Source organism: Nematostella vectensis, chromosome 12, assembly GCF_932526225.1.
Source record: "Nematostella vectensis chromosome 12, jaNemVect1.1, whole genome shotgun sequence".
NCBI lineage: Eukaryota > Metazoa > Cnidaria > Anthozoa > Actiniaria > Edwardsiidae > Nematostella > Nematostella vectensis.
The window spans coordinates 2,443,695-2,471,430 of record NC_064045.1 but is presented as its reverse complement, the minus strand read 5'-3'; the positions used below and the strand labels follow the sequence as shown (position 1 = coordinate 2,471,430).

Here is a 27,736-nt window from a genome sequence, read left to right as displayed (position 1 = left end):
GGGAGGACCGATAATATTTTAAGCTAGAAATGAAAGCAAGTTGAATGTAGTCAAGCTCTCCTCGGCTTGCTGTTCTACACCTCGACTATATGTTTTGTAGAGATGAAACACTCCCTCAAACTTAAAATTAAAACAGAGGCATTTACTCGACGGGGAACTACACAGACCGAGTGGGGTTTGGTGAACGTATTAAGAATGGAGTCGTTCTCGTGGTAGAGATGCCGGACGGACTTGCTCGTTTCGCAAGCGCTAATTATAACCTTTTTACCATTTTGACCGACGTTATTGTACGAGATGTAAAGAACCTGTAATGTTTCATTACTAGCCACAGACTCAGCCAGCGCACACATCCCTTCGTCATTAATATCATTACAAGCTACGGACAGTTTCTCGAGACATGAATTCCTTGACAAAGCTATGGCGAGTTTCTTGGCACCAAACACATCTATATTACAGTGATCAAGAAAAAGGAATTTTAACCTGCAACAGCTTTTCACAAGAAGTCTAGCAATAGCTTTTACTCCACCGTACCCTACCGGGTTACCAGACAAATTTAAGCGGGTAACATTTTGAATGACTTTTGTAATTGCCTTAATGCCAGCGGTGCCTATACTAGAATGCGCTATGCTAAGTTGAGCGATGGTCGTGTTTTGTGCAAGACCAATAGCGATACCCCGAGCCCCGGAATCACCTAGCCTTCGACCGCTAAGAAAAAGAGACGTGACAGTAGTGTTATGTCTCAGCATTTCACCGATAGCACGGCCTGCTTCGGACGTCAAGTTACCACCATCTATCCCGAGAGTTCGTACTGTTTTATTGACTTTCAATGCATTGGCGAGGCTTTTAATGCCAGTACCTCCCAGGATTGTACTATTAATGCGAACGTCAGTGAGACTGGTGTTATCAGATAAGATCTCAGCCAACTTGATAGCACACGAATCACCAAAGTCGTCAGATACAATACAGATTTCTGAGAGTGTAACGTTGTTCTTTAAAGACTCGATTAAATTGCCAAAATTAGCCTCGTCGATCCCATCAAAAAGACTGAGAGACTGTAATGTGGTACGTGACAGCATGCTGACAAGCGCTTTTACAATATCACCTGCACCAGGGGGACAAGAAATACCTAGTTTTCGAATCGGAGAAGAAGCTAACGCTTTTGTAAATTGATCAGGGATCCCATCTGTATAATTCAAAAAAGGGATAGCAAGATCACCAAGGGGACGCAAACCGCTGACATTACCGACAGTCTGCAGGCTCTGGGAACGAGACAAATCGTAAGATAGCAAATATGACAATCCTAACAGCGTAGAATAACATGGCTCAAAATCAATTTGTAAAAGCACTCTGCATGGAAGGAGGCAATATGCCTTTTCCAAAACTTTGACGATTTCTGATTTTTTGCATTTCGCCAGACACTGACACAGCAACTTGAGAGCAAGAGAGTGATCAAGCCAATCACACCATGGAATCCCTTCGGGTGGATTCTCGGGTACTTTGCCTGCGAGAGATTCCACGGCTTTCATCACATTACTTCCTACCATCATAGCGAGGTCGTAACGATTGACAGTGTGGTAAAATTCAAAATCATTAATCAATACACTCTCAACAATGCCTTGTCCAAGCCTGTCAGCTATAAACACAGCACAGAAAAAGTCCTGAAAAGACTTGTGAACAAAGGAGTACATTTCTACTGCTCGTATGGTGCTAGGGGATTTGAGGCGTGTTAAGAAACCTACCTTTTTCAATACTTCTGATAGTTTAGGAAGTGGAAAGGTGTTAGCATTTTCCTTAAGACTGTGAAAAGCAATTTCTCCTAGTCTTAAACTCATCGCTTGAATATTGTCATCGTCAAAGTTGATGTTTTCCTTCTCAAAGTATCTCCTAATTTGTGAGTACGCTACATCCTCGTAAAGTTCTCTAAGGGTCATACCATGTGAGAAATCCTTTTCCCTGTTCCTCTCACAATGATCCTTGTAACTCAAACAGAAGAGAATCAAGGTGAGAGGATTACACAATTCGACATTAGAGATTCCTTTGGAGATAATCTCTACAATAAATGCTGCGTAATCTGGTAATGCATTAAAGAAAATGCTGATGAAGTCATCAACATCGTGAAATCCCTTGATTTCTAGAGCATTACTTCCTGTAAAGTATTTGCTGAGCTTCTTTTCTGGTCTACTCGTTAAAAGGGTGTAACTAGAGGGATAGAACTTTTTACATATTACATTATTTATGCTCTCCCTTGCCTCTAAAGGTAACTCGTCGTATCCATCTAGGATTATCAAAACCTTATTTTGGTTTTCTTTGATGTACTGCACCACTTCTACCCTATCTTGTACACTAAATTCCTCGGGAAACAATTGATCTTGGATTGCCTGTGGGAACCCTTTAGGACTCATCCCTTTACACTTCAAAGACAGCACTATCTCCACCTGAGGGAAGGACTCTGTTTTGGCCAAGACCCCTGTTGCCCAGTCATATGCAATCTTCTTGCATAACGTGGTCTTGCCCGCCCCAGACTCCCCCTCCAGGAGAACACTTCGCACCTTCTTGGATGGTTCACTAGCGGTAAAGACGTCATACATCGGCACCTTGATATCGGTGTCTTTTCTGACGATCTCCAGCTCTGAGAACATGTTCTCCAGCGTGAAGTTGCCGTCCTCCATGTCCTCAAGCGGCTCAATAAGGACCTCTTCACCTGTCGTGTACCTCAGATGAAGATAGTCAATAAAGTCTTGAACCGCTAAAAAAAATACAAAAATATTATTGTTTCGGTTTGAATTGGCTTTCTTTTATTGAAGGGCATTTCTCAATAAGGAGAACGATTTGCATATTTGGTCCAATGAAATGTGTTTGTGTCAGTTTGAATATTAAAATCTAAGGCTTTTTATTATCAGACACATGGCTCAACCCAGTTCCATTTTTCAACAATATGAAAGTTGTACGGATGCTATATAATATAGAATATTCATTTCAAAGTGTGTCAAACAGGACAATAGAAATCCTTGACAATGCTTTCGAAAGAAGAGGACATCTATTACACCCCTATAGGCGACCCTTTCTCGCCTAACATGCTACAAACTATAAATTAAATATTAAAATGATGTGTTGTTTTCCTCTGTGAAACAAAGAAGTTGGGCTGAAAATTCAAGCCCTTTTCTGGGAAAGAAAAACTGAACCTGGATGTGCAGTAAGCGAACAATGAGATGGCTAGTGCAGCACACCTGAGCTGACAAAGGAACAATATCCAAATCGGTATCATCTATGCAAAGAACAGTTTTTCGTTTATACATGGGAGCTCTGCAGCCAAGAGAGAAAATGATTTTGTTCTCCTTCTAGAGCATCTTTTATCCATGACTATCCCATTACCCATAGTCATGATTGCAAACTATATGGAGTAGTCTATATCTCTACTGATAGATATTAACAAGAACTGTAGTGCTATACAAAACAGATACAGTGGAACCTGGATTTTACAATATGACCCAGGAGATAGTAAATGTACCGGAAAATCGGGGTATTGTCAAGATGTCCTCCTTGATTTTACGATATAAAAGAAAATCCATTGAAAATAGCGTTGTACTCGGTTGGGTTACTTATCAACTTTAACAAAATATTAAAAGTGCAACTGTACTCTTTGTAAGACTGTAATCTGTATTTAACAAGATCTGTCAAATAAAAAAAAATTGATTGACTGTACTGTACACAACTGAGTTTTTCGTTATTTGTAGATAAACAAAATCAATAATATTGTTGTACGAAATTCAAAATTACGCTTAGGAGAACAGATTTGTATCGTAAAATCAATAATATCATGTATCCAATAATGCTTGATCAAGGTAATTTCTTTTACATTTCACTGTATTTCCACCGTGAGAAAAGAACGCCTTTATAAAATCGAGGTTATCCTTAAATCAAGTATCGTAATATCCAGGTTCCACTGTATCAGCGGTGGAAGTCTATGATTTGTCTCAGGGGGGAGAGGGTAAGACCCATCAACATATACACTGTTTAAAACATATGGCAGGAGCAACTAAACTCCCGTATATATGTCCTCTTAAAATTTTACCTAAATACGTGGGGTTACCATAGATACTAGACCCGGCCCAGCCCCACCCCCTCGCCCCCTTCTAGAATCTGCCACTTTTAATTTAGTTTTATTAAAATATCTTTAGCATGTACCTTTTTTCTTTGGTAGACTCTCATTCCCTGGGTCGTGGGATGTTCTAAAGTAGAAACCACACAATCAGTTTACAACACAACATTGCCTGTTACTTTCTGTTATTGAAGGGTGACATTTAAATATCTATAATAAATCTATATAATAAGAAACAAAAACGAAACAAATAAAAAAGGTACATTTAAAAAACAATTCACTGAAGTTTGCACGATCTAACTCATAATTATGCTTATCAGTGCAAGAGAAACACACAAAAAAGAATTATAACTTACTTCCCAGAAGCAGCCTCATCACCTTTAGCGGCAGTGATGTCCTTCTTGCTGTTCACCTTTTTACCTGTGACATCAAATTGTAGAGTTGAGAGTGTAATAATCCAGAAAGGGATTTTAGGCCTTTAGGTGTATAGAAGATACCAAACCAAATAAGGGACAAAAGTTTCTCTCAACATCAGGCCATGAAGAGAAAAAATCCTGTCTTCATGAACAAGGATATAAAGCAAGAGGTCATGTCTCCCTAATGTCAACTAAATAGGTTCAGTATTTTTTATATCAATGATATCTTATTGTGATTTGAGATTCGTGATTGTGTAAGTTTCTTATTATCATTTCAGGCTAGCTTTCTATCAGATGGTTTACTTACTTGAGAATTCCTCTTTGAGTGATGCTAGGTCCACTGCCATTTTCTCTGCTTTTAGAGACATCTCAGATAATTTTCCATCCATCTTATGCACTACTTCGTTTGTCTCATCTACTTTAATCTTTGTCTCTTGGACTTCTTTCTTTGTCTCTTGGACTTCTTTCTTTGTCTCATTTACTTCTTTTGACAAGTCTAGATCTTTATCAACCCACTCTTTCAAAAGCGTTACATAATCTCTCTCAAGAGGTGTGACCTTCAGGGTGTCTATGTCACCCTGACTGACTCCACCGAGGGAGATCAGTGCATCAGATATTTCAACCCAGTACTGATTAAATTGAACAGTTGGCACTTCAGTTGATTTGATGTGGGCAAACACATTATTCCTGTACCATTTCAGCCGGGCCATGTGTGCCTCCTTGGTAAGATCAGTAGGAGGAGGCAACACATCCCAGCTAGACGTACTGACAGGTGGTGACAACCCAGAGATGTGGCGAAGCAACAGGAACAAAAGTGTAATGTCATAATCATTAGCTGATGGAACACCACTGACAGGGAATAGTCGATCAAACTGCTCTTGCCGGAGTATCCTCCTGCTTTTCAGGTTAATCAAGGTTTTCTTGTGCGTATTTAGAAATGCTGCAAGGGGGGTGGGATGGTGGATTGATGTGAAGTATGTCCGCAGGGACTGGGTACCTCCATCTATCAGCAGACGGGAGAGTTTTTGGAAGTTGTCCTTCTCCTCACTGCCTGAGAGTACAGAGGCCATACTAATCTGCAAAAATACAGAAATGCTCAGCAACAAGAGAAATCATCATCTTTTATTATCACAACATCAAAATGCTGTATATCAATGCTACAGTAGATTGGCTATACCTGCTTAATGCATTGACATCACATTTTGAAAGATTGAAGTAGCATCAATTCCACTCTTGGTTTTACTAATAAATCTGTTGAGGAACAAAGTAAAAGTTAGGACCTAACAAAAGTTTAGCAACCATTGACAACCCAGAAAAGAAGGGAATGCTAAGGGAATCTTAGGGCACTGCGGTAACATTAATTTCTCCTATGATATCCATTCCCCATCTTTCTAAAACAATCAAGCCTAGGCCACATCAGCAACACCATGGACAGTTTGAGCTGCATACGATCGCAGAAATAAATACAAACAAAGCTGACGTGATTACCGTTTAAATAAAAGCGGACTGCTCACAAACAATCGAAGCCCTTACTAAATCGAAAGCGGAAGCACAGAGAACCGCACAAAATTAGTGTAGAAATCCCATTCAATGCACAATCCCCAATACAACGCACAAGTTAACGACCTCAGAGAATAGTGAATGTAAGAAATGTTATCAAAATCCGAAGATAGCAGAGCAAAGATCGAGCTAAAGACTTTTGAACGATAATCTCACATTTCGTCACACTTCACAAACCAACACATTCAAAGACGCGATGTGCGTGATTTTGCCGATAATTCATAGAGAAACTACTGTCGGACTCTCTGATACCCTTGCTTACCTGACTTGTAGGGATCTTGTGCTTTGTGTTGCTTTTATATCAGCTGGTACGGCTTTTCTTTGCAGATTCGCTAAGAAACAGTTGCTTGTTGCGCAATCCCAAGGGGAAGCAATTTTCCACCGGCGTAGAGGAAGGGTGAGTCTGCAGGAAGTCAGCGGTTAATGTATACGTCAGGGTGACTACTTCATGTAACCATATTAAAGTGTATCATAATAGTATATTATATTGTATTATAATTAATTTTCATATCTTCTCATTTATTTTCCTGTATTTCCCTATATTTCCCTGATTTACACTGTATTTTCCAGTATTCTCTTGTATTTCCCTGTATTCTCCTCTATTTTCCTGTATTTTCCTGTATTCTCCTGTATTTCCCTGTATTCTCCTGTATTTCCCCGTATTCTCCTGTATTTCCCCGTATTTTTCTGTATTTTTTTGTATTTTCCTGTATTCTCCTGTATTCGCCTGTATTTCCCTGTATTTTCCTGTATTCTCCTGTATTTCCCTGCATTCTCCTGTATTTCCCTGCATTCTCCTGTATTTCCCTGTATTCTCCTGTATTCTCCTGTATTTCCCCGTATTCTCCTGTATTTCCCCGTATTTTTCTGTATTTTTTTGTATTTTCCTGTATTCTCCTGTATTCGCCTGTATTTCCCTGTATTTTCCTGTATTCTCCTGTATTTCCCTGCATTCTCCTGTATTTCCCTGCATTCTCCTGTATTTCCCTGTATTCTCCTGTATTTCCCTGTATTCTCCTGTATTTCCCTGCATTCTCCTGTATTTCCCTGCATTCTCCTGTATTTCCCTGTATTCTCCTGTATTTTCCTGTATTCTCCTGTATTTCCCTGCATTCTCCTGTATTTCCCTGCATTCTCCTGTATTTCCCTGCATTCTCCTGTATTTCCCTGTGTTCTCCTGCTGCACAGGTAATAGACTGTGCTAGCGTCCCGTCTTGGACCGACTGGTGCCAATGTGTGTATGTTAGTGTGCTTTTAAAGTCCACATTTGTGCAATATTGTCATTTTATTCAGATGCAGTATTTACAAATATATAAGGTATATATAAGGTATTTCCATATATATAGAATAGTGTCAAGTGCGCCTTATGCATCTACAGGTGCTCATTAGTAGGGGCAATCAACTTCCCCACATTCTGGTACTATAAAGGTGTCACGGCGTTTCCTAGGATCAGGCTATTTTTAGACGCGCGGATAAGCCAATCAGACCACAGGGCGGAAAAATTGACTTTGTCTAAAGGAATCCAAAATGGTGGCCGAGAAGGGGGAAAACGACGCTTGCTTTTCAAAGTCTACCTACGTCGTCATCTGCCTTCTTATTTCTAAATCCTTTTTGTCGCAGAGAAAGAAACATTCTGTTACTAGCCTTTGACTATTTATTTCTCCATAAGTGGACTCAAACGTTGTTACGAGGACATTTTTTCTTTCATTTGTTTCGGTCTCGAAATTCTCTCGCTGAGAGGCCATATTATCATTCATAAGGTGTTTGATACTGCTAGTTAACTAACAATAGTGTAAGAAGTAACATACGGAAGTTTATGTCTTGTTTTTTGTTTTACATTTATATTAAACCAGCTCTTCAAAACTGTAAGTAATTGTGTTTGTATAAAAAGAATTTAGTCATGATACGCATGAGTATCAACACTAATGACTTGCCCTCGACTCAACTTGCCCTGATCTGGTAAGAAATTGTAAAAGATAATCATGTAAAAGTATACTAACATAAAAGGCAACTTCAATATGAATTACATTTGTGTCTTTTCAATCAGGGCTCAGAGAAATATGCAAATCCTTCGCAGAATTTACAGGCGACTGATTTCGGAGCTGAATAAATTATTGTTTGTAAGTGAAGAATTATCCAAAATATCACTTAAGCTTATGGTGAAAACACAAAGTACAGCTTCAAACACAAGAAAACTATGCCAGAAAAACAGGAGACAACGTGGGAAGTCAGTTTTTGTCGTAGGACAAAACGGCGGACAAAACAGTGTGACAGAGTCACAAGAGTAAAAATATAGAAATGGCGGGAAAGACTCACGAAGTGCAACCAGTTTAGTCAAGAAAGGCTACAGGAGAAACCTTATGCCAAAAGAAAACCCTCTTGTATTACCTTATGACCCTTAGCCTGTGATATTTGTGATACTCATGCGACTTCAATGAAGCAACGCTGCATTCAAGAAATCCAAATAAAAATGAATCTTGAGGCACTGCGGTAACATTAATTTCTCCTATGATATCCATTCCCCATCTTTCTAAAACAATCAAGCCTAGGCGACATCAGCAACACCTTGGACAGTTTGAACTGCATACGATCGCAGAAATAAATATAAACAAAGCTGACGTGATAACCGTTTAAATAAAAGCGGACTGCTCACAAACAATCGAAGCCCTTACTAAACCGAAAGCGGAAGCACAAACAGAGAACAGCACAAAATTAGTGTAGAAATCCCATTCAATGCACAAACCCCAATACAACGCACGAGTTATCGACCTCAGAGAATAGTGAATGTAAGAAATGTTATCAAAATCCGAAGATAGCAGAGCAAAGATCGAGCTAAAGACTTTTGAACAAAAATGAATCTCACATTTCGTCACACTTCACAAACCAACACATTCAAAGACGCGATGTGCTTGATAATTCATAGAGAAACTACGGTCGGGCTCTCTGATACCCTTGCTTACCGGACTTGTAGGGATGTTGTGCTTTGTGTTGCTTTTACACCAGCTGGTACGGCTTTTCTTCGCAGATTCGCTAAGAAACAGTTGCTTGTTGCACATTCCCAAGGGGAAGCAATTTTCCACCGGCGTAGAGGAAGGGTGAGTCTGCAGGAAGTCAGCGGTAATGTATACGTCGGAATCCGGTCGACACGCCGTTGGAAGTCCCGACTGACAAAGTAATTTCAAGATGGCGGCTGAGACGCCTGGAAATCGCGAAGAATCTACAAACTTAGTTACTGGGATACCTGTGGTAGCCCAGTTATAAATTGCAACTGGTTTTTTTTTTCGTGGCCCCGGGAAATCTGCAATGTTTCGCAATACCCCAAGAGCCTTTGCGCCATAGTCAATACTTCGCTTGTTTTAGTGTATTGAATGCGACCTTACTGAAGCCTTTTTCTTACACGAAGTATCTAGCCTACTGTCCTACGGCATCGCAACGCTTAGTTACCAAAAACTTTTGCATAATTTAAAAGGTCAGCGCTCGTTCACACGGTTCAGAAGGACGTCATTATAATAAAGTAATTAGCATACCGTGAGAGTCAAGTCTCTCACGGTCGTACACTCGTCGTACGGACGTGAAGTGAGAGGAGATCTGCCGATGAAGTTTAACTGAGGCAAACCGGCTATGCCATGCTGACGAGTTGTTATGATAGATTATGTTAGATCGTAGTTAAAGGAAGTAAGGAGATATACAAGTCAAGATATAATTACTCTAAGGATAAATCAAGGTTAAAAGTATTCTTGAAGCATTATTAGCTTTTAGCATAGGAGGATATTCGTTTAATTATAAGGATGAGTGAAATAATGACCTTTGTGGGATCGCACCATGTTTCGGAACTCATCTGTCTTCCACTTTCCGTTGAATCAGTTAGTTAACGAGTCTTCTTTTGATACAGTTCCTTTAGATGTCGTACGTTAATTGTCGGTATCATTAGCACAGCACGTAGGATCGCTCACACTCAAGTAGGAGGTGCTTAGCTCTACTGTTTTTTGGTAATCTGATTTCTTATGCTAATCCAAGTCACCCAACACCACACCTACGCTACTTGAGCGACCACTTCTTTTCCCCTTACGTTCGTTAACTTTCGATTACAAGTTACATATTTGTTTCTCCAAAGTTACCTTTTGACCTTTCCTACCAACTCCCTTAGTTTCATAGCAAAGGACATTCGTTTTGTATCCTTAAATTCTTTTCAAAGCTTTCCTTTGTTATCGCTGATTTTGCCGACAAACAATGATATCTGATGTAACTGTTTGCATTGTCAAGTACCGTCCAATAATCGCACTCTGCACCCGTGGTCAGTGCTTGTCAATCAAACGTACTACTTGTTTTACTACAAATAGGACCGCATTGTAATTCCTCATTACTCTTCATCCTACTGACTTCAGAATAAGGGTACGATCCCAGTCAACAGAAGTCCTCCCGTCTAATCATTACATTGGTGGAGAACCCTCGATTCTGCAAAAGAAAAAACAAGTAAGTCAGTGGGTGACGGGACCAGTGGGGAGCCTAACCCCATTCTTTTCCCCACCTGAATTGGCACTATTTATAGGCAGCACACGTCTTTGGGAATGATCTCAGTGACTAGCAGTTGTGTTGTTTGCTATTACTATGTAGTTGTAATTGACTTCTAGCTATTCATACCCATAGTATGTTCTTTTCACGTATGTGCGAAATTGTGTCATGTTCTTCTCACAATCGTAACTTACGTAGCTTTTTCTCATCTGTTTCAAATGTTTGTAGTCACTCGCAATTGACTTGGTGGCCTTACTGTCCAGTACGATTTGTTTTCGTTTTGCTTATCCTATACGTAGCGATACGCTACTTATTCCATAGTCACCGTGTCGGCCAAAGTTAAAAAACCTCCGCGCTCGTCGGTCCCACCCTCTAGCATTCAGACTCGATCGCAAACCATGGCGGCAAGGAATCCTGAATCGCCCGAATCTACACCCAGGCGTATTGAGACTATAGAAACACCTAGGACCCCACACCAACAGGCTCCTGATGTCTCACCCGAAGTGTTACGAAGCTTAATTTCCTCTTTTGACCATCTGAGAAATGCTGTAGAATACAAGCATTTACAGCAGCAAAATAGCTTAGCGGCTCTAGAAACGACAGTAGAGGAAAGCGGCGACCTTTTGGGACTCCGCGCAGGAATGAAGCCCCCTACCTTTAGCGGGGATGGCATAGAAGATGTGAATGATTTCATCACCCGTTTTCAACGGATGACTGAATTTTATCGCTGGGACGATGACAGAAAGTTACGGGCCCTTCCCCTTTACCTTACGGGAAACGCCAGCGTTTGGTTCAACAGCCACCCTAGGGCAGCGTTGAACACTTGGGACGCAGCTCTCGCACAATTAAAAAATCACTTTGATTCTGGGGCAAGCCAGTGGCTCTTGCGCCAGCAATTGGACCAAAGAGTCCAAGGAAAATTTGAACCCCTTGCACAGTACACCGCTGATATCCGCCGTTTATGTCAGCGGCTCAAATTGCCAAAAAGCGAGTGGTTGCACCAATTTGTGCGCGGCCTGCGGGGACCACTCAAAGAGTACGTGGTACTCCAATCCCCGGCGGATTTTGAGACGGCTGAAACACAGGCTCGCCTGCGCGATGCTGTGTCCGGCCCTCCAACCGATTTGGCTACTGTTTCGGATGAGCTTACTAAACGGGTTATCAACGGTGTAACTGGGGCTTTAGCTAAGACAATCCCCTCATCTAACCCTTCTAAGATTGCTGCTTACGAACCCACCCCCGACCCCAGCCGCCCGCCCCATCGGCCTGCAGCCGATAACCTGACCAGGGATGACATTAGACAAATCATTCAACAGGAATTGCGCAAAGAGCTCCGCAGATCCAATCCCCCAAACCAAAATTACGATCGTAATCGTCGTACTTATACAGGGATCCCCATATGTAGCCAGTGTAACACTAGAGGCCATACGGCTTATTCATGTCGCGCCCGGGATTCCCGTATTCCCAACCCGCGCAACCAGAACCCCACTTATCGCCCCTCCTTCCAGAGGCCACAATGGCAAAATAATGGGCCTCCCAGACGTCTCGACCAGGGAAACTGATAGCGGCTCCTGGTTATCGGGAACTACTAGGGGCCCTGGATTTTAATGACAATCACAACTACACAAACGACAATCAAAGCGCGCTTACAATTAACGAAGAGAACTTTCAACAACACACACTACCAGCCAATGACGCCTCCTTTGACGCCAACATGGACGACTTACATTTTTACAAACCAACTAATGAACATTTTCAGCTGGACGAATCAGTCTTCCCGAACAATGATTCGCCCGAAACCAGAGACCAGACCGTTGAGAGTTTTGAAATTAATAATAACGATTTTTCTTTACAAGAGAGTGCACAAAGCAATCCAAATTTGGATACTAATGATCGGCTCAGACCAGTACGTCGCACAATTTTTTCTGATGAGGTTATACAGGTCGAAGAAAGACCGCCTCGTACATGTTTTCCACCCACAGAGGTGATGTTTAATTTTGAAGAGGGAACAACTCCCCAAGTATTGGCTGAAGGCCACAGTATATGCGACGAAACGTTCAATGACAATCATCAATCAATCCTAGATATGGATTTTGGAATGGATAACAGCATTCTACAGCAGCCAATGAGTCCCAGTCCAGATGAGACTGATGAAAATTTACCAGAAATCAATACGATTATTAATACTTCAGATTCAAATTCCGGCAATCAAAATAATGGCACGGATGTTACGATCAATGTTCCATTTCTTACAACGGACAATTTAATGCTTCACGGTCAAATCTCTGGTCACAACGTCGACCTTTTGGTAGATACTGGCGCCGCGATAAGCTGCATCAGCTCGTCTACCTGGCGACGGCTAAACACAACAAGCAATTTACAGCTGCGCGACCCCAGTTCAACAGCGCTTCAGACGGTAGGCGGTCATAGCTTAACAATACTAGGCATATTTACAGCGGACTTATCACTAGACAACAGGGTATTCACCCTAGATTTATTGGTAATCAAGAACCTCACTTACGATGCTATCTTGGGAAAGGATTTCTTAATGCATCACAACGCGCAAATAGACTTAGCGTCACATTCCTTGAAACTAAGACCACCTTCTCAATGGCCATTCAATGAATTCCCTTCATTAGATTCACGCGTTACTCAGCCTGCAACGGTATACGCACACCGGGTCCTCGTCATTCCGTCATTTTCCAAGTTTAGTGCACCCGTTCATATTGATAATCGCAAGCTCACTCAAGAACAGCCTCCGCTCACTATACCATCACAAAACCTACACATTAATTATAACATTACAAGAGCGCAAGTATTGGCTTCTGTCAAACTAATCAATCCAGGCTCACAACCAGCCAGCATCCACGAGCGCACAACTCTAGGGACAGACGTTCCCTTCCGGGTAATCAACCAAAGCGGGCAGTTTCCGTTTGACCCAGGAATTATTTGTAAAAACATCATTAAAACCCAAGAAAAACGTTTGGACCATCGGTAAACGGCAAGGTTGTTTACTTGATAAAAACGGTGGACAGTATGGCTACGAAGTTAAATCGGGTGACCGAGGACATGAAAATTGTCAAGGATACATTTGTCCGATGGCGGCTAACCTTTCGGGAGTTTGCTAAAAAGGACAATTGCAACAAAAACATGCAAATGGAGTTTTTATCAAAGTACGCCATGGAAATTAACACTGCATTTGCCACAATCCTGCGCTTGTCGGAAATTCGTGATACAGTCGCACAATTTTCTAGGATAATCAGTAAAACACTTGTGGGATACGATTCACTTCCGCCCTATATCAATCGTCAAGTGGCGGACAGATTGGAAACGGATCCCTCCCTTATAGTTACAAAACAATTGTTAGATGAAGGCGTTCCACTTCTTATGGAACCTATGGTGGATTTTACGCTTTCGGACGAAGGCAAAAAGCTCTCTGTATCCCAAAGCAAGCTAGAAGCCACTATGCTTTTCACACTACCAATTGTTACTTCGGTACAACACATGTGTACTATAGAAAACCTTACCCCCTTAAAATTTAACGTATCCAATACTTGTTTCACCGGCCCAGTTCTTCAGCGTAATCTACTACTAATCACATGTAAAAACAATCAAATGCTGGTCACTGATGCCATTCTATCAAAGTGTATGACAAACAATGAGTTTGTTCTGTGCCCCACTAACCTTCTTAATGTCGTTCAAAATCCAAACTGGTTGGGGTTCCCTTGGTCTCCATACTCTCACATGGCTTATCCACGACACCACATACCGTCAAAGAACTGTGACGGCCTGAAGGAAATTCACCACATCGGCGGACGTTACTTCTTGTCTGCAACCTCCGGGACGTTGACCACAAACAATGGTCCCATGCGTGTGACACCTCTGGCGGTATTTCATTTACCCTGCAACGTATCCTTCGAGAGCGCTACGTCCGGTATCGGCGTGTGTCCACAGCATATGGAAATCGAGTTACCGATCTTTGGAGAGACACATCTCCAATATACCTCTTGGAAGTCGGTAATGGACGATAAACAATTAGATCTTCACTTCCGTACGCTTATTATTCCGCCGGTCACCGTCATGAACCACTCCATTCTTCGTGGGCTAGACGAGACGTACCGAGTGCTCGATCGACAATTCACGGCGCAGATTGACAAACTCCACGGCGACATCGATGCCATCAGCGAGGTTGAGGTCAACACAATCAACGAGATCCTACTATACACTTCAGTAGCTGTCTCACTGTTGAACTTCGTCCTTCTTGTGACATACGCTTGTTATCATCATGGTGTTTTCGAGCGCCTCCAGCATCAGCGCCGCACGCCCCCCAAACGCTCTTTACCTCCACACGAACCTCACTTTCAGTTGGTACCGCCACTCAAGAAACCACGCTGCGAGTCGGAAGAGGACGACGAAGAGGAGCATGACCTCGAGCGACCGTCCGTCGTTGACGACACAGAGCTAGTACATCCAACGGAACCTCTCAGAGCACCTTACGCTTAACCAGCCACTTAAACACCTCCACCCGGATGAACTGAGTTCATGCGGCGAGATCGCATGAATTCCGACTAGGAAAAGGACACTCTCTCGCTCTGTTATTTACGGCCCCCAATTCAACTAAGCCAAAGGAGACTACTTTCTCTTTACTTATTACTTTCTGTTGCTCGGATACGAGATTCGTAAGCGACAATATTCGTTTACCTTTCAACTTGATAAATATTTCATGTTATGAAAAGTGTTTAGATCACACTGTAAAATTCATTCTTAGTTTTTTTTTCAACAGAAAGTCATTTTCTAGTTCTCTTTGGTGAATTTGGAGTTATTTAGCTTGCCGTAGCAGTCAAAAGCACTCACGCTTTATTATAATCATATTCAAATTAGGATATATTTACTCAGGGATTTCAAAAAACAAAACAAACAAAAAAAAAATTATATAAGCATTGATTTTCAAATTATCTTTTATCGGACATCTTCCTTAGTTTAGCATGCATCATTTACATTATATATATCAAGTTTTCAAGCGGGGACGCTTGCCTTCAAAGGGGGAGGCCATGTTATGATAGATTATGTTAGATCGTAGTTAAAGGAAGTAAGGAGATATACAAGTCAAGATATAATTACTCTAAGGATAAATCAAGGTTAAAAGTATTCTTGAAGCATTATTAGCTTTTAGCATAGGAGGATAATCGTTTCATTATAAGGATGAGTGAAATAATGACCTTTGTGGGATCGCACCATGTTTCGGAACTCATCTGTCTTCCACTTTCCGTTGAATCAGTTAGTTAACGAGTCTTCTTTTGATACAGTTCCTTTAGATGTCGTACGTTAATTGTCGGTATCATTAGCACAGCACGTAGGATCGCTCACACTCAAGTAGGAGGTGCTTAGCTCTACTGTTTTTTGGTAATCTGATTTCTTATGCTAATCCAAGTCACCCAACACCACACCTACGCTACTTGAGCGACCACTTCTTTTCCCCTTACGTTCGTTAACTTTCGATTACAAGTTACATATTTGTTTCTCCAAAGTTACCTTTTGACCTTTCCTACCAACTCCCTTAGTTTCATAGCAAAGGACATTCGTTTTGTATCCTTAAATTCTTTTCAAAGCTTTCCTTTGTTATCGCTGATTTTGCCGACAAACAATGATATCTGATGTAACTGTTTGCATTGTCAAGTACCGTCCAATAATCGCACTCTGCACCCGTGGTCAGTGCTTGTCAATCAAACGTACTACTTGTTTTACTACAAATAGGACCGCATTGTAATTCCTCATTACTCTTCATCCTACTGACTTCAGAATAAAGGTACGATCCCAGTCAACAGAAGTCCTCCCGTCTAATCATTACAGAGTCCTAATAAGGACGAAACAGCTGTCCATGGTTGCCGAACTGCAAGGGTAATAGACTGTGCTAGCGTCCCGTCTTTGCCCGACTGGTGCCAACGTGTGTATGCTAGTGTGCTTCTAAAGTCCACATTTATGAATTTTTCACTTATTTACTTATGTCCTTTTGAGTGTTGTGAAGTTCGCGAACACTCAAACTTCTTCACACGTCTCAAAGGGTCGATCCCTCGCGTACAAATAAATATTTGTAGAAAAAAAAAAGGATTAAACGATAATTCCGCTGGTGTCCATGTGAGTGTTGTGATCTATACTGACCTTTTCAGCTGACGATCTTTCACACGCTCCAAAAGTTTACCGGAAGTGAGATAGATTAAACTGACATCATACACTTATATGAAATAAGATTTTTGCGGGCTTTTTCAAAGGAGATGGAACCTGGAAAAATGGAAAACGGTGGTCGATGGATGTCTGTATCATCAATTGAAAAGGGCAAGGCAAAAATCGAGGCATACGACACTACTACAACTAGTAGATTTTGCAGTGTTCGCAATGATCCTTCGGACAATCTGGTAACTTGCTTATGTCGGGGATAGGAATTTTTCAGTAGTGAAGTATCAAACTTGTGTCATTTTACCTGGAGAATTCATCTAAATGTGGCCATTTTAAAGCGATCTTCCGGTTTCTTAAGCTTATGGGTACCTTTCTATGTGAATAACAATCACGGGGGGGGGGGGGGGGGGGGGGGCGGCGTGGTATTTACATAAAGCATTTTACTTTTCTTATGGGAGGACAGGGTTCATTATCACCCTGGAGTTTTATCATCTGAGACTAAAAAAGCTATTAGTCTAGAAATAAATATTTTACTATCCCTCGTACTTTTTCAGAAAACCTTAAAAAGAAAAAGTCGACAACAACGCAGATTTATGTTTTTTAGAGCGATATTTCGGCAGGCCAATACCTGCCTTCTTCAGGTTATCAATGAGTTACAATGACATGTTACAGCTAGTACAGAGGCGTAGCCAGGATTTTTAACAGGAGGGGGCCCAAGAGGTCATTTCAAGTCATTTTCTCCTGTATTTTAGATAATGTCTCATACATTTACTGTATTTTTGGCTGCTAGAAGGGGGGGCGGGCCCCCCTTGGCCACCCCCCTGGCTACGCCCCTGTAGTATATGTACAAAGTTCATTGATGATTAACTAAAAAAAAGGTAAAAATAGTAATTGAGTAAGGAGTGACTTATGGATAGTAAATAGGGTGGTGTGGATTACGAAGTAGCTAAACGGTTTCTTCACGCCGGTGTTGAGGCCACCGGGTTCAAGAGTACCAGCGCGAGCTATCAGTGTGGCTTCTCTTGCTTTGCTTCTCTTGATCTGGCACAGAGGTAATGGACAAAGACTGGTATATTAATGAATGTAATAGACAACTTAATGACACTAAATTCTACACACAATTAGATGCCGACATTACTAATGACATACAAGAACGAGTCACAACTTACATCAACCGAATGCACACGGACGGAATAATTAATCAGGACACTAAATCCTACCTCACACCCAAAGACTCTAAACCTGGACGGTTTTACATACTCCCTAAAATACATAAACATGGTAATCCTAGGCGCCCTATTATTTCCTCCAACTCCCACCCCACCAAACGCATCTCAGAATTTGTAGACTACTACCTCCAGCCATTAGTAAGTAAACTTCCATCATACGTTAAAGACACTAACCACTTCTTAAACATTTTATTAACACTCAGCAACCTACCAACAGACTCTCTCCTGGTCACACTCGACGTCTCTAGCCTCTATACTAATATTCCACATAGTGATAGTATCAACGCTTGTCACCACTTCCTTCGCATATGTAACACTAACCCCATCCCTGCTGGCACTATTTGTGATTTAATCCGCATAATCCTCCAAATGAACAACTTCTCCTTTAATGACAAACACTACCTCCAGAAGCATGGCACCGCAATGGGCACACGCATGGCACCCTCTTTCGCCTGTCTCTTTCTTGGTCTATTTGAAACCAACGCTTTGCGTGACGCCCCTTACAAACCCCATACGTGGTTAAGATACATCGACGGTATTTTTGTTTTATGGACTGAGGGTCTAGACAAATTGAACGCTTTTGTAGATTATCTTAACATTCTACATCCCACCATTAAATTTACAAGCTCCCACTCCTATAACAATGTACCTTTTCTTGACGTTAATGTCTCCCTTGTTAAAAGTAAAATCGAAACTGACCTCTACTCCAAACCTACTGACAAACACCAACACCTTTTTTCATCTTGCCATCCTCATCACACCAAAAGGCTATCCCCTATAGCCTCGCCCTCCGTATTCGCCGCATTTGTTCTACAGAAGAAAGCTTTAATAACCGCTGCAATGAACTCACCAACTACCTCCTCAAGCGTGGCTATAAACCCGCTTTTCTTAAGAGACAAATCCTACGCGTTGCTAACATTTCCCGCATTGACGCCCTACGCCCTAATAATAACAACCACAAAAACTCCCGTCGCATCTCCTTTGTCACTACCTATAACCCTACACTACCTAACATCAACGACATAATCCGTAGAAACTACAACCTTCTACTCTCGTCTAAGCGATGCCATAAGGTTTTCACTGAGCCCCCTCTTGTCGCCTTTCGCCGCTCACCTAACCTCCGCGACATCCTCGTTAAAGCCAAGCTACCTTCCGACCGCTCTCCCACCAACCAACCTCCCGGTGCTTTCCGTTACGGAAAAAACTGCCTAACCTGCCCCTATATTAGAACCGATGGCCTGACAAGCTACACATTTTTCTCAACAGGTTAAACACGACCTATAACCTCCCACATAACCTGCAATACTAAAAACGTGATTTATATGATTCAATGTAACCGCTGTAACCTTCAATATATTGGGGAAGCTAAACGCCAGTTTAGACGCCGACAACTCGTCAATAAGGCAGGTAGTACTAGGTTATATTTTACTAGTAGCATACAGCCTATGACCTGACTTGGCGCATTTTACTAGTAGCATACAGCCTATGACCTGACTTGATGCATTTTACTAGTAGCACACAGCCTATGACCTGACTTGGTGCAATTGTATGAGTCAGTAAGGTGGCGAGGCACCCTCTTCCCCTTCATAGATGCACAATGTTATAAGATGGTGGTAAATATGGTTGAAGGCATGCATTGTCTGAGCTCTTGCCCATTGGCAAACCAGTTCCAGAGAACTTTGTAAGCCTTCTTGAAGGGATCTACATTTAAATCAACAAGGATCAAGCTAATGCACCTAAGGCAAGCCGCAAGACCAAGACAAGCAAGCCGCATAACCAAGACAAGCAAGCCACAAGACAAGCAAGCCGCAAAACCAAGACAAGCAAGCCGCAAGACCAAGACAAGCAAGCCGCAAGACCGAGACAAGCAAGCCCCAAGACACAAGACAAGCAAGCCGCAAGACACAAGACAAGCAAGCCGCAAGACCGAGACAAGCAAGCCGCAAGACCAAGACAAGCAAGCCGCAAGACCGAGACAAGCAAGCCCCAAGACACAAGACAAGCAAGCCGCAAGACACAAGACAAGCAAGCCGCAAGACCGAGACAAGCAAGCCGCAAGACCGAGACAAGCAAGCCGCAAGACCGAGACAAGCAAGCCGCAAGACCAAGACAAGCAAGCCGCAAGACCAAGACAAGCAAGCCGCAAGACCGAGACAAGCAAGCCCCAAGACACAAGACAAGCAAGCCGCAAGACACAAGACAAGCAAGCCGCAAGACCGAGACAAGCAAGCCGCAAGACCGAGACAAGCAAGCCGCAAGACCAAGACAAGCAAGCCGCAAGACCAAGACAAGCAAGCCGCAAGACAGAGACAATCAAGCCGCAAGACCAAGACCAAGACAAGCAAGACCAAGACAAGCATTCATATATTTTTGGTTAAAACAGAGCTTTATGAATATGAACTTACTTGCCAAATGACTATGAGCCGTGTGACGAAGTCTGAGTTCACAAGGTTCGCGAACTTCACAACACTCAAAAGGTCATAAGTAAATAAGTGAAAAATTCAGTTGTTGCTGCTTTGATGGAACACAGCCGTGGATATCAGTTATGAATGCCAAATAAACAAAAACATGAGAAAGCAGCCGATCTCCTCTCACTTCACGTCCTCCGTACGACGACCGTGAGAGACTTGACTCTAATGTAAATATGCTAATTACCTTATTATAATGATCTTCCTTCTGAACCGTGTGAATGAGTGCAAGGCCGCCATCTTGAATTTGAGATTCCAGCTCTCAGATCCATGTTATTTGTGCAGTTGAAGGCCCGATTCGCGATTTAATAACTGCATATTTAACCATAGCCTCAATTTCTACCAAGTTTTTTTGGAAAATCATCTCAGCTTGGATTGATTTCGCTGTATTTACTCATGTTTACATTTGCGACCCGAGTGCGAGACACGCGGCTCAAAGTGCTGACTGCTTTAGACTCATACAGCTTACTTCAAGACGTAATTAAATGTGCTCTGGACACTCATGAATGGACTCGGGGTATTTACCTTGATTGCTTAATCTATTTTGAAGTGGAAGTAGTTTGAAACAAATGATAGAAATCGTCTCCTACAAATCGCTTTGTCGATGAATCTACTTTACATTGGACACTTGACCGGCTACCCTAAGATGAATTTTATTTTCTTACTATAAAATATCTTGATCTCTCTCATTGAATCTCATCATTTTAACCATGTCGATTTTAATAAAGTACAGCATAGGTGTTGTAAGTCATGTAAGTGTAAAATATGTACTTAAATCTATGAAAATTATTTTGGTACTTTTGTTCTTTCTCTAGATAAGCTTGAGTTTTATTATTTCCCTGAAATACCTTTATCCCTCATTGAATGTCATTTTATTTTTATGGAACAATTTAAAAAAAATCTAGAGGTTTGTAATATTTTTGTAGTGTTGTTGATATTGAAAATATGTTTATGCTCTATAAATTTCAATCAAGTCTAGATATTCTATAGCCCCTTTCAAAATTAATAATTTTTGTTGTTTACTTGTAACTTACATAAAAAAATAATACATTTCAATAAAATTATATTGTTAATACAATAGGACTTACTTTGGGTGTAAAAATAAATTTATTCCTAAGTGATAGCACATTGAGGGCAGTGAACCAAAGAAATGTTTAAGAAATAACAATTTTTAAACACATTCTCAGCTTTCCTTAATCTTATTTCGATGCTTACTCTGATGTGGGGATAGTATTTTAAGATAGTACAATCAGCACTGTCTCGTTTCATGGAGCACACCTCGAGTCCACCCCACACCTGAAGAGATGATGCTCTTACCTTTCTCTCCCCAATCAGTGTTGTGATATGGCATTTACAATAAAAAACAAGATTATATATTTTTTATTATATTCAGTAAAATCTTTGCCATACATGTCACACAAACAAGTTGCAGATCTCAGGTATCCCAGTCAACCCTGCGCACAGGGTCTAGTTTTACAACAATAACGTTCTTCATTTCTGCGGAATTTTCCAAATATTGAAGGTAAATTATTAGCTCTGTAATAGACGTATTTGTTATTTAATATTGTATTTGATAATAAATCAAAATAAATGGTATTCAGAACTACTACGTGATGATGAATATGTTCACTGGTCATGAAAGTGTCTTTTACTCTGAATTGATAGCGGTGGATTCAGATATTTGGAGGGTGGCGGGACGAGCGAAATTATCAAAATATCTAAGCATTTAGCAGAGTTCGCTTGTCATTATAAAATGCGTTACTTATCAAATTTAACCTAAGACGGTTACCACGACAAGGTAAAATACAACAAATATATCAGATAACACCAATAATTTTATCTTGGAGTGATAAAGTAAAATCTGTACGACAATTTACAAAATGCTATCCATGAGACAAGGCTAAAAATCTCGCGACCCCGACCTAAACTGCCACTCTAGCCACTAAAGTAATAACAAGCCACCACAAATTTCAGGGGGAAACACTAATCCTACATTGTTTGCGCCAGCTATGTCTTTGCTAACAGGCAGGAAGTACATGAACATTTACAGACCATAAAGGAAGCATTATCAAAAAAGGAAATTCCAGACTGGTTATCAAACCTACATGACTCCATAGTATTAGATTTATATCTAAGAAATTCTTTAATAAGATAAATCATGATTTTTCGTTTCAATCTGTATTACTGTTCTGCAGCTTACTTGAGGAGGGCAATTACACAAAATCTGTTTTATCCAGTCTCATTGACTTCTATCACCCTGAAGAAAGCACCCCCAATGGCCGTGTTAAAATAATTTTTGGGAAACTATTGCCACTTATGAATCCACAATATGTCAATATGTCAGGATCAGGGCATTAGGGGCAGTAAAATTGTGAGGAAAGAGCTGTTGCAAAGTCGACACTGGCACAGGTAGCATGAAAGTTCTGGCCACAGCAGTCACACCCCAGCCAACCCTCATTGTCGTCTTGCCGACAGAGTTTACAAACCTTAAAGGTGCGATTGCTACAACAGAAAAGGATCAAAGAAAATTAGCTAGGAAACTGTTTATAGTTTTATACTCAAAATCGTGAGGTTGGGATATGCTGGCTCTTGTGCTTATAACATTTTAGTTCAAATAAGGTACCATATTTTTTACATCAGAGCTTGAACAGGTGATTAAAATTATTGTTTACAGTTGCAGGAGAACTAGTGGATAAACCATTTTTGGCACAAAATGATTACTATTGTTGCTCTTTCTCTAAGAGGAGGGGGTACCTTGGTAGAATTTATCAACCTTATATTTGGTTTTAGAAAGTCAAACAACAAAATATATGCACAGCATCAATATTAATGAATATAATAAAGGCATTAATTAATAAACAATTGATTTGTAACAGGGCTTTTTGTCCGCATCTCTGTGAATTTGCATTTAACCCTTTATGGAGGGTGGGTCAAATTAAGCAAATTTAGCCCCTCTCTATTTTTAGCTATGGGGTCCTTAACAATTAACTATTCATGTCATCACAGCAGGATCCAATGACTTGAGACAGCAGCCGCCCTCAGTTCGAAGTTGGTGGAATTCCAAGAGCCAGGCAACGGGAAAACTATTGATAGTAGATAAAAATACAAAAGTTTTTGAAATAGATAGGATCTACAAAAATTAAAAGCAGAATGACCGATTTTTAGTCATAATTTTGCACTAAAACTAATTGTTTCACTCAGATTCTGTTGTCTTAAAAAAAAAACAACCTCAACCTCAACCGTAACCAACCCAACCTCAATAGAGAGCTTTCAATTACTCTGATACCAGCATATTTTATGTTAGTCAACGTGAAAACGGACCCCCTCCCCCCAGGGCTACAAAGGCCGTGAATGTTACACATACATAGGGTAGCTGTTACACATACAAAGCATATGAAGACACCGCAGTTGTAGCCATCAACGTGCTTCGCATGCTTGGGGTGAACACAAGGCCAATCGCGGGTGTTCCATCCTGTCTTCAGTAGTCCAGTCAATCTATGAAATTTTAATGGCCCAGGTGGAACTTATTGCAATAGAATTTCTCTCAGCGGATTTTGAACAAGTGATACAACCTAGTTAACATACTAAAAGTCCCCAAAAATCCCTTTGGTGGAACGTCTTGAAATATGTTATTTTTCCATTTCGGAGCAAAACCACAGGGTATCCGCGTTGCGTAGAAAGGATTGACATGTCCACGTCCTCAGAGACTGTAAACGGGGGTGTTTGTTTCAGCCAGCTCAGTTTCTATTACAGAATTTACAATGTACCCTAGTTTACAATATGGAAACGTCTTTCTTTTTTTCCACATGGCTTGAAACCTTTCTGAACGAGCTCGCCATCTTTAGTGTTCATATTTATTTTTTCAAATAATATGGTTCGCGTGTACCTGAACTTGTTGATTTGTCTCATCAAAGAAACGTTTGTGACTGGCTGTTCCTCATCTCCACCCAATGGGTTGAAATATAACCGTGGTTTTGACAACCTGTCCATAGACTACAAATGATATTACAAAATGTTTTTTTTACTTCACAGACAGGCACGAGGTCAACTTGCAAAACTGTGTAAAAGATTTTACAAATTGGTCTCACCAATAATTCCAGTGATCAGATGACTGGATGGGGATCAGGATGAGGTTTATACTACTGAAGTCCACGCCACCCCCAATGACACACAAAGACTTCTCAGCCACCAATACAACCTTTCTAGGCGTGCCCGTTTCCAAGCTAGAAAATGTGACATCACGTTTTTATCCCACCGTGGTAGTTTTGTTTTAAAAACGTACCGAATCAGTCAACCATCCAGGGACAAATCGTGGGACCCCCGCCTTTATCCGCGCTATGTCCGCCGCAGACACTTCCCTTGGGTCGAGAAGGGTAAACAAGCATGCAGGGGTGACTCGGAAGACGGGATATTCCAGCAGGGTGGCGCAAGGTGACAGCTTGTTCGTGTGCACCGCGTAACGAATCCTTGCAACAGGATCCAGTTTGGCTTGGCCTTTAGTTGAACTACAACAAAAGGAACGTTTGCACAATGAGTAAGAATAATCAGCTGTGGAGCTTGATACACACGTTTTCTCGCAGTTAGGCTAGGTCCAAACTTAATTGACCCCTACTAAATGAAATGGCGCTAATAGATAATATTCTAGTTAAATGTTTCGATGTGTGATCTAAGAACGGTAAATGATGAACGTTCTACCGCTGATCATACACTTCTAAAAGTACCTCTCAAAATGGGTAGCATCTAGAGTCCTATACGGAATCGGAGCTGACGTCACTGCTGCATCATTGTTGTTCTCGTCTGATCCAGAACTGACTTCGACCACCAAGTCATCCACTGCACGTAGGTATCATATGCAAAAAAAGCATATTATTTGAAGATTCCTTAAGCGTATTAGAGTTTTTTTTAACATTTCCTGAAGTTAGCGGGGAGTTCAAGTTTTCTAAGTTCGAATTATCAAGGTTTCACTGTACTAAATTGCCAAAATGTCCTTCATTTTAGATTCTTCAACTTCCAAGTCCTCAAAATTGCCAATGCTCGCAAATGGCAGCCGTTCAGGATCGGAGGCGAGCAATACTTCGCCGTGGCTAGCAACTCCAGGAACTTTGATTCCCCGGTCTTCAAATGGGTAGATAACCAGTTTGTGCCTTTCCAAACTCTCCAAACCATGAAAGCATTCGACGTGGAACCCATCTTCATCAGCAAAGACGTGTTCCTGGCAGTGGCCACCTTTTATGGACCTTATTCGCATATCTTCAAGTGGAATGGGGAAAAGTTCACGAGGTACCAGAGTATTGTGGCGGCGGGGTCCGACCTGGAGACCTTTACTATAGATGGCGGGTTTTCCTAGCGATTACTGGTAAGTTCTCTGTCGGTCGCCATTTTGCCCTACTGGGGGGGGGGGGGGGGGGTCATCATAATTGAATAATTTGTGTTGCAAAGTAATTGAAACACCAATGATTTCGGTCTTAAATTACAGACTTTGTTGTAGTCCAGTCAATCTGATGTTAAACCTAAAAGTAATTGGAACACAAATGATTTCGGTCCTAAATGACATACTTTGTTGTAGTCCAGTCAACTGATGTTTAACCTCAAATTATTGCAACACAAATGATTTCAATCTTAAATGACAGACTTTGTTGTAGTCCAGTCAATCCGATGTTTAACCTAAAAGTAATTGCAACACAAAAGATTTCGGTCTTAAATGGCAGACTTTGTTGTAGTCCAGTCATCTGATGTTGTAGCATGTCCTTGATAACTTCCCAAAAGTTCTCCAAAATTCTCTTTCGTGGACATCTCGAAATTCAACAATAAACAATTTTATTGTTATTCATGGCACACTAACCCTCCACTCTCGAAGAGATCGCACTGCCAGTAAGCTCCAGACGGCCGACAAAAAATTGTTTATTGTCAAATTTCCAGATGTTCACACAAGAGAACTTTGGAGAACTTTTGGGGTGCTGTTTAGAATGTTTTTTTTCTTATCATTAAACAATAAAATTCTTTGTGTTGCAATTACTATTAGGTTCAGCTATAAATTTTCATAGACTATTAAAAGATGAATAGATCGAGATGTTGATTCTTCCTCTCATGCTATTTGCGACTCGTGAACCCTGAAATAGAATCGGACATTGAGTTACAAACATTTTTGTCTCTCTGTAAACAAAAACTCCCCCTTCCCCGGTTGTTGATCTTTGTCTACTCTTTCATTATAATCGTCAATATTATACTCGTTCCCATTTATAGACCCTGAGCTACAGTGGTACAACAGACTGGAACCTTTTGTATGACAGTCAGTTAGGATTGAATGAGGATAACTAACAAATCATTCATCGAGAAAACTTTGCCCATCACATCCGGGGCACCTTTTGAGCCTTAAAGTAGGCCACCATTTTATGCTCCCGCTCGATGCCGAGTCGCACAAAGCACCCCTCTCCATCGGCTAATTCAAGCGAGTAACTAATATATTTTCAAGCAAATATCGTCAATTATGGGTCAGATTATATTCGTAGATTATTTCTTTAAAGTTTCCTTGCGAATAAACCGTTATATTTTAAATGATAATCAATAACAAAAAAGTGTTTCAGCTTTATTTTTGAAATTGTACTTCCAGGACGTCTACGAGACAATGTTGCGTGACTTTTCACTTGTATTTTTCCAGGCACGTGATTGGGTGAGCATTACCTCGCCATATATGGGTAAAAAGAGAAGACGTACCTTGCCATCATCAGCAGTGGCCTCGATCCCGTGATCTACGCCTGGGACAAGTATCACTCTAGAAAGTTCGCCAAGGTCCAGTCCATCTCTTCCGCACGGACACGTGACATGACGTTCTTCATTATGGGAGAGAGGGTCTACCTCGCGGTCGCCTCACACCGGAGCACTGGGATCTACCAAGGCTCGTGAACGCGTGACCTCGCGTGAAACCACCACGCAATACATGTGACAAGATGTAACGCTAGCGGCGTATTTGCTCTGTTAGAGCGGAGATTGATTGACATGTAGCGTCAGACATTCAACTTCCAAGGCTCGTGATTGTGTGACGTGCGGGTTTGAGCGGGTTTTTTGTCACGAGGACTTGGCCTTCTTTTTCAGACACCACTTTTTCTAAATATGGTGATCACGCAATCTAAACGTCAAGCAACACATCAGATTAAATATCAGGATCTATACAACAATCCTCTTGTTTGTATTAGTAAATATATGTAACGGCTGTAATTACACGTTTTGTATCACTAAGAGACTAGTCCATTTATTTTTTTGAAGATAGCTCAATATCAG

The 27,736-nt window shown here is 41.2% G+C and overlaps 2 protein-coding genes across 8 annotated transcripts in view; one reads left to right on the top strand and one right to left on the bottom strand.

Moving 5' to 3' along the window:
- The window catches only part of LOC116608883 (NACHT, LRR and PYD domains-containing protein 3-like), an 89,180-nt gene extending 79,940 nt beyond the window's left edge, over nt 1–9,240 (bottom strand). The window contains exons 1-8 of one of the 7 annotated variants that reach the window (XM_048719835.1): nt 9,036–9,224; nt 6,338–6,478; nt 5,693–5,766; nt 4,823–5,591; nt 4,456–4,519; nt 4,186–4,229; nt 2,595–2,746; nt 60–1,973 (exon numbers count right to left, since the gene is read on the bottom strand). In XM_048719835.1, the coding sequence (XP_048575792.1) occupies nt 75–1,973; nt 2,595–2,746; nt 4,186–4,229; nt 4,456–4,519; nt 4,823–5,585 (2,922 nt within the window). In that variant the 5' untranslated portion in view covers nt 5,586–5,591; nt 5,693–5,766; nt 6,338–6,478; nt 9,036–9,224 and the 3' untranslated portion in view covers nt 60–74. The other 6 variants (XM_032369912.2, XM_048719833.1, XM_048719834.1 and 3 more) reach the window with 6 other exon arrangements.
- Nucleotides 1–27,694, top strand: part of LOC116609597 (thrombospondin-type laminin G domain and EAR repeat-containing protein-like) — a 126,083-nt gene extending 98,389 nt beyond the window's left edge. The window contains exon 4 of the mRNA XM_048719849.1: nt 27,117–27,694. Within this exon, the coding sequence (XP_048575806.1) occupies nt 27,117–27,206 (90 nt within the window). The 3' untranslated portion in view covers nt 27,207–27,694. The remainder of the gene's footprint in view (nt 1–27,116) is intronic.
- Nucleotides 27,695–27,736: the final 42 nt, after the last annotated feature.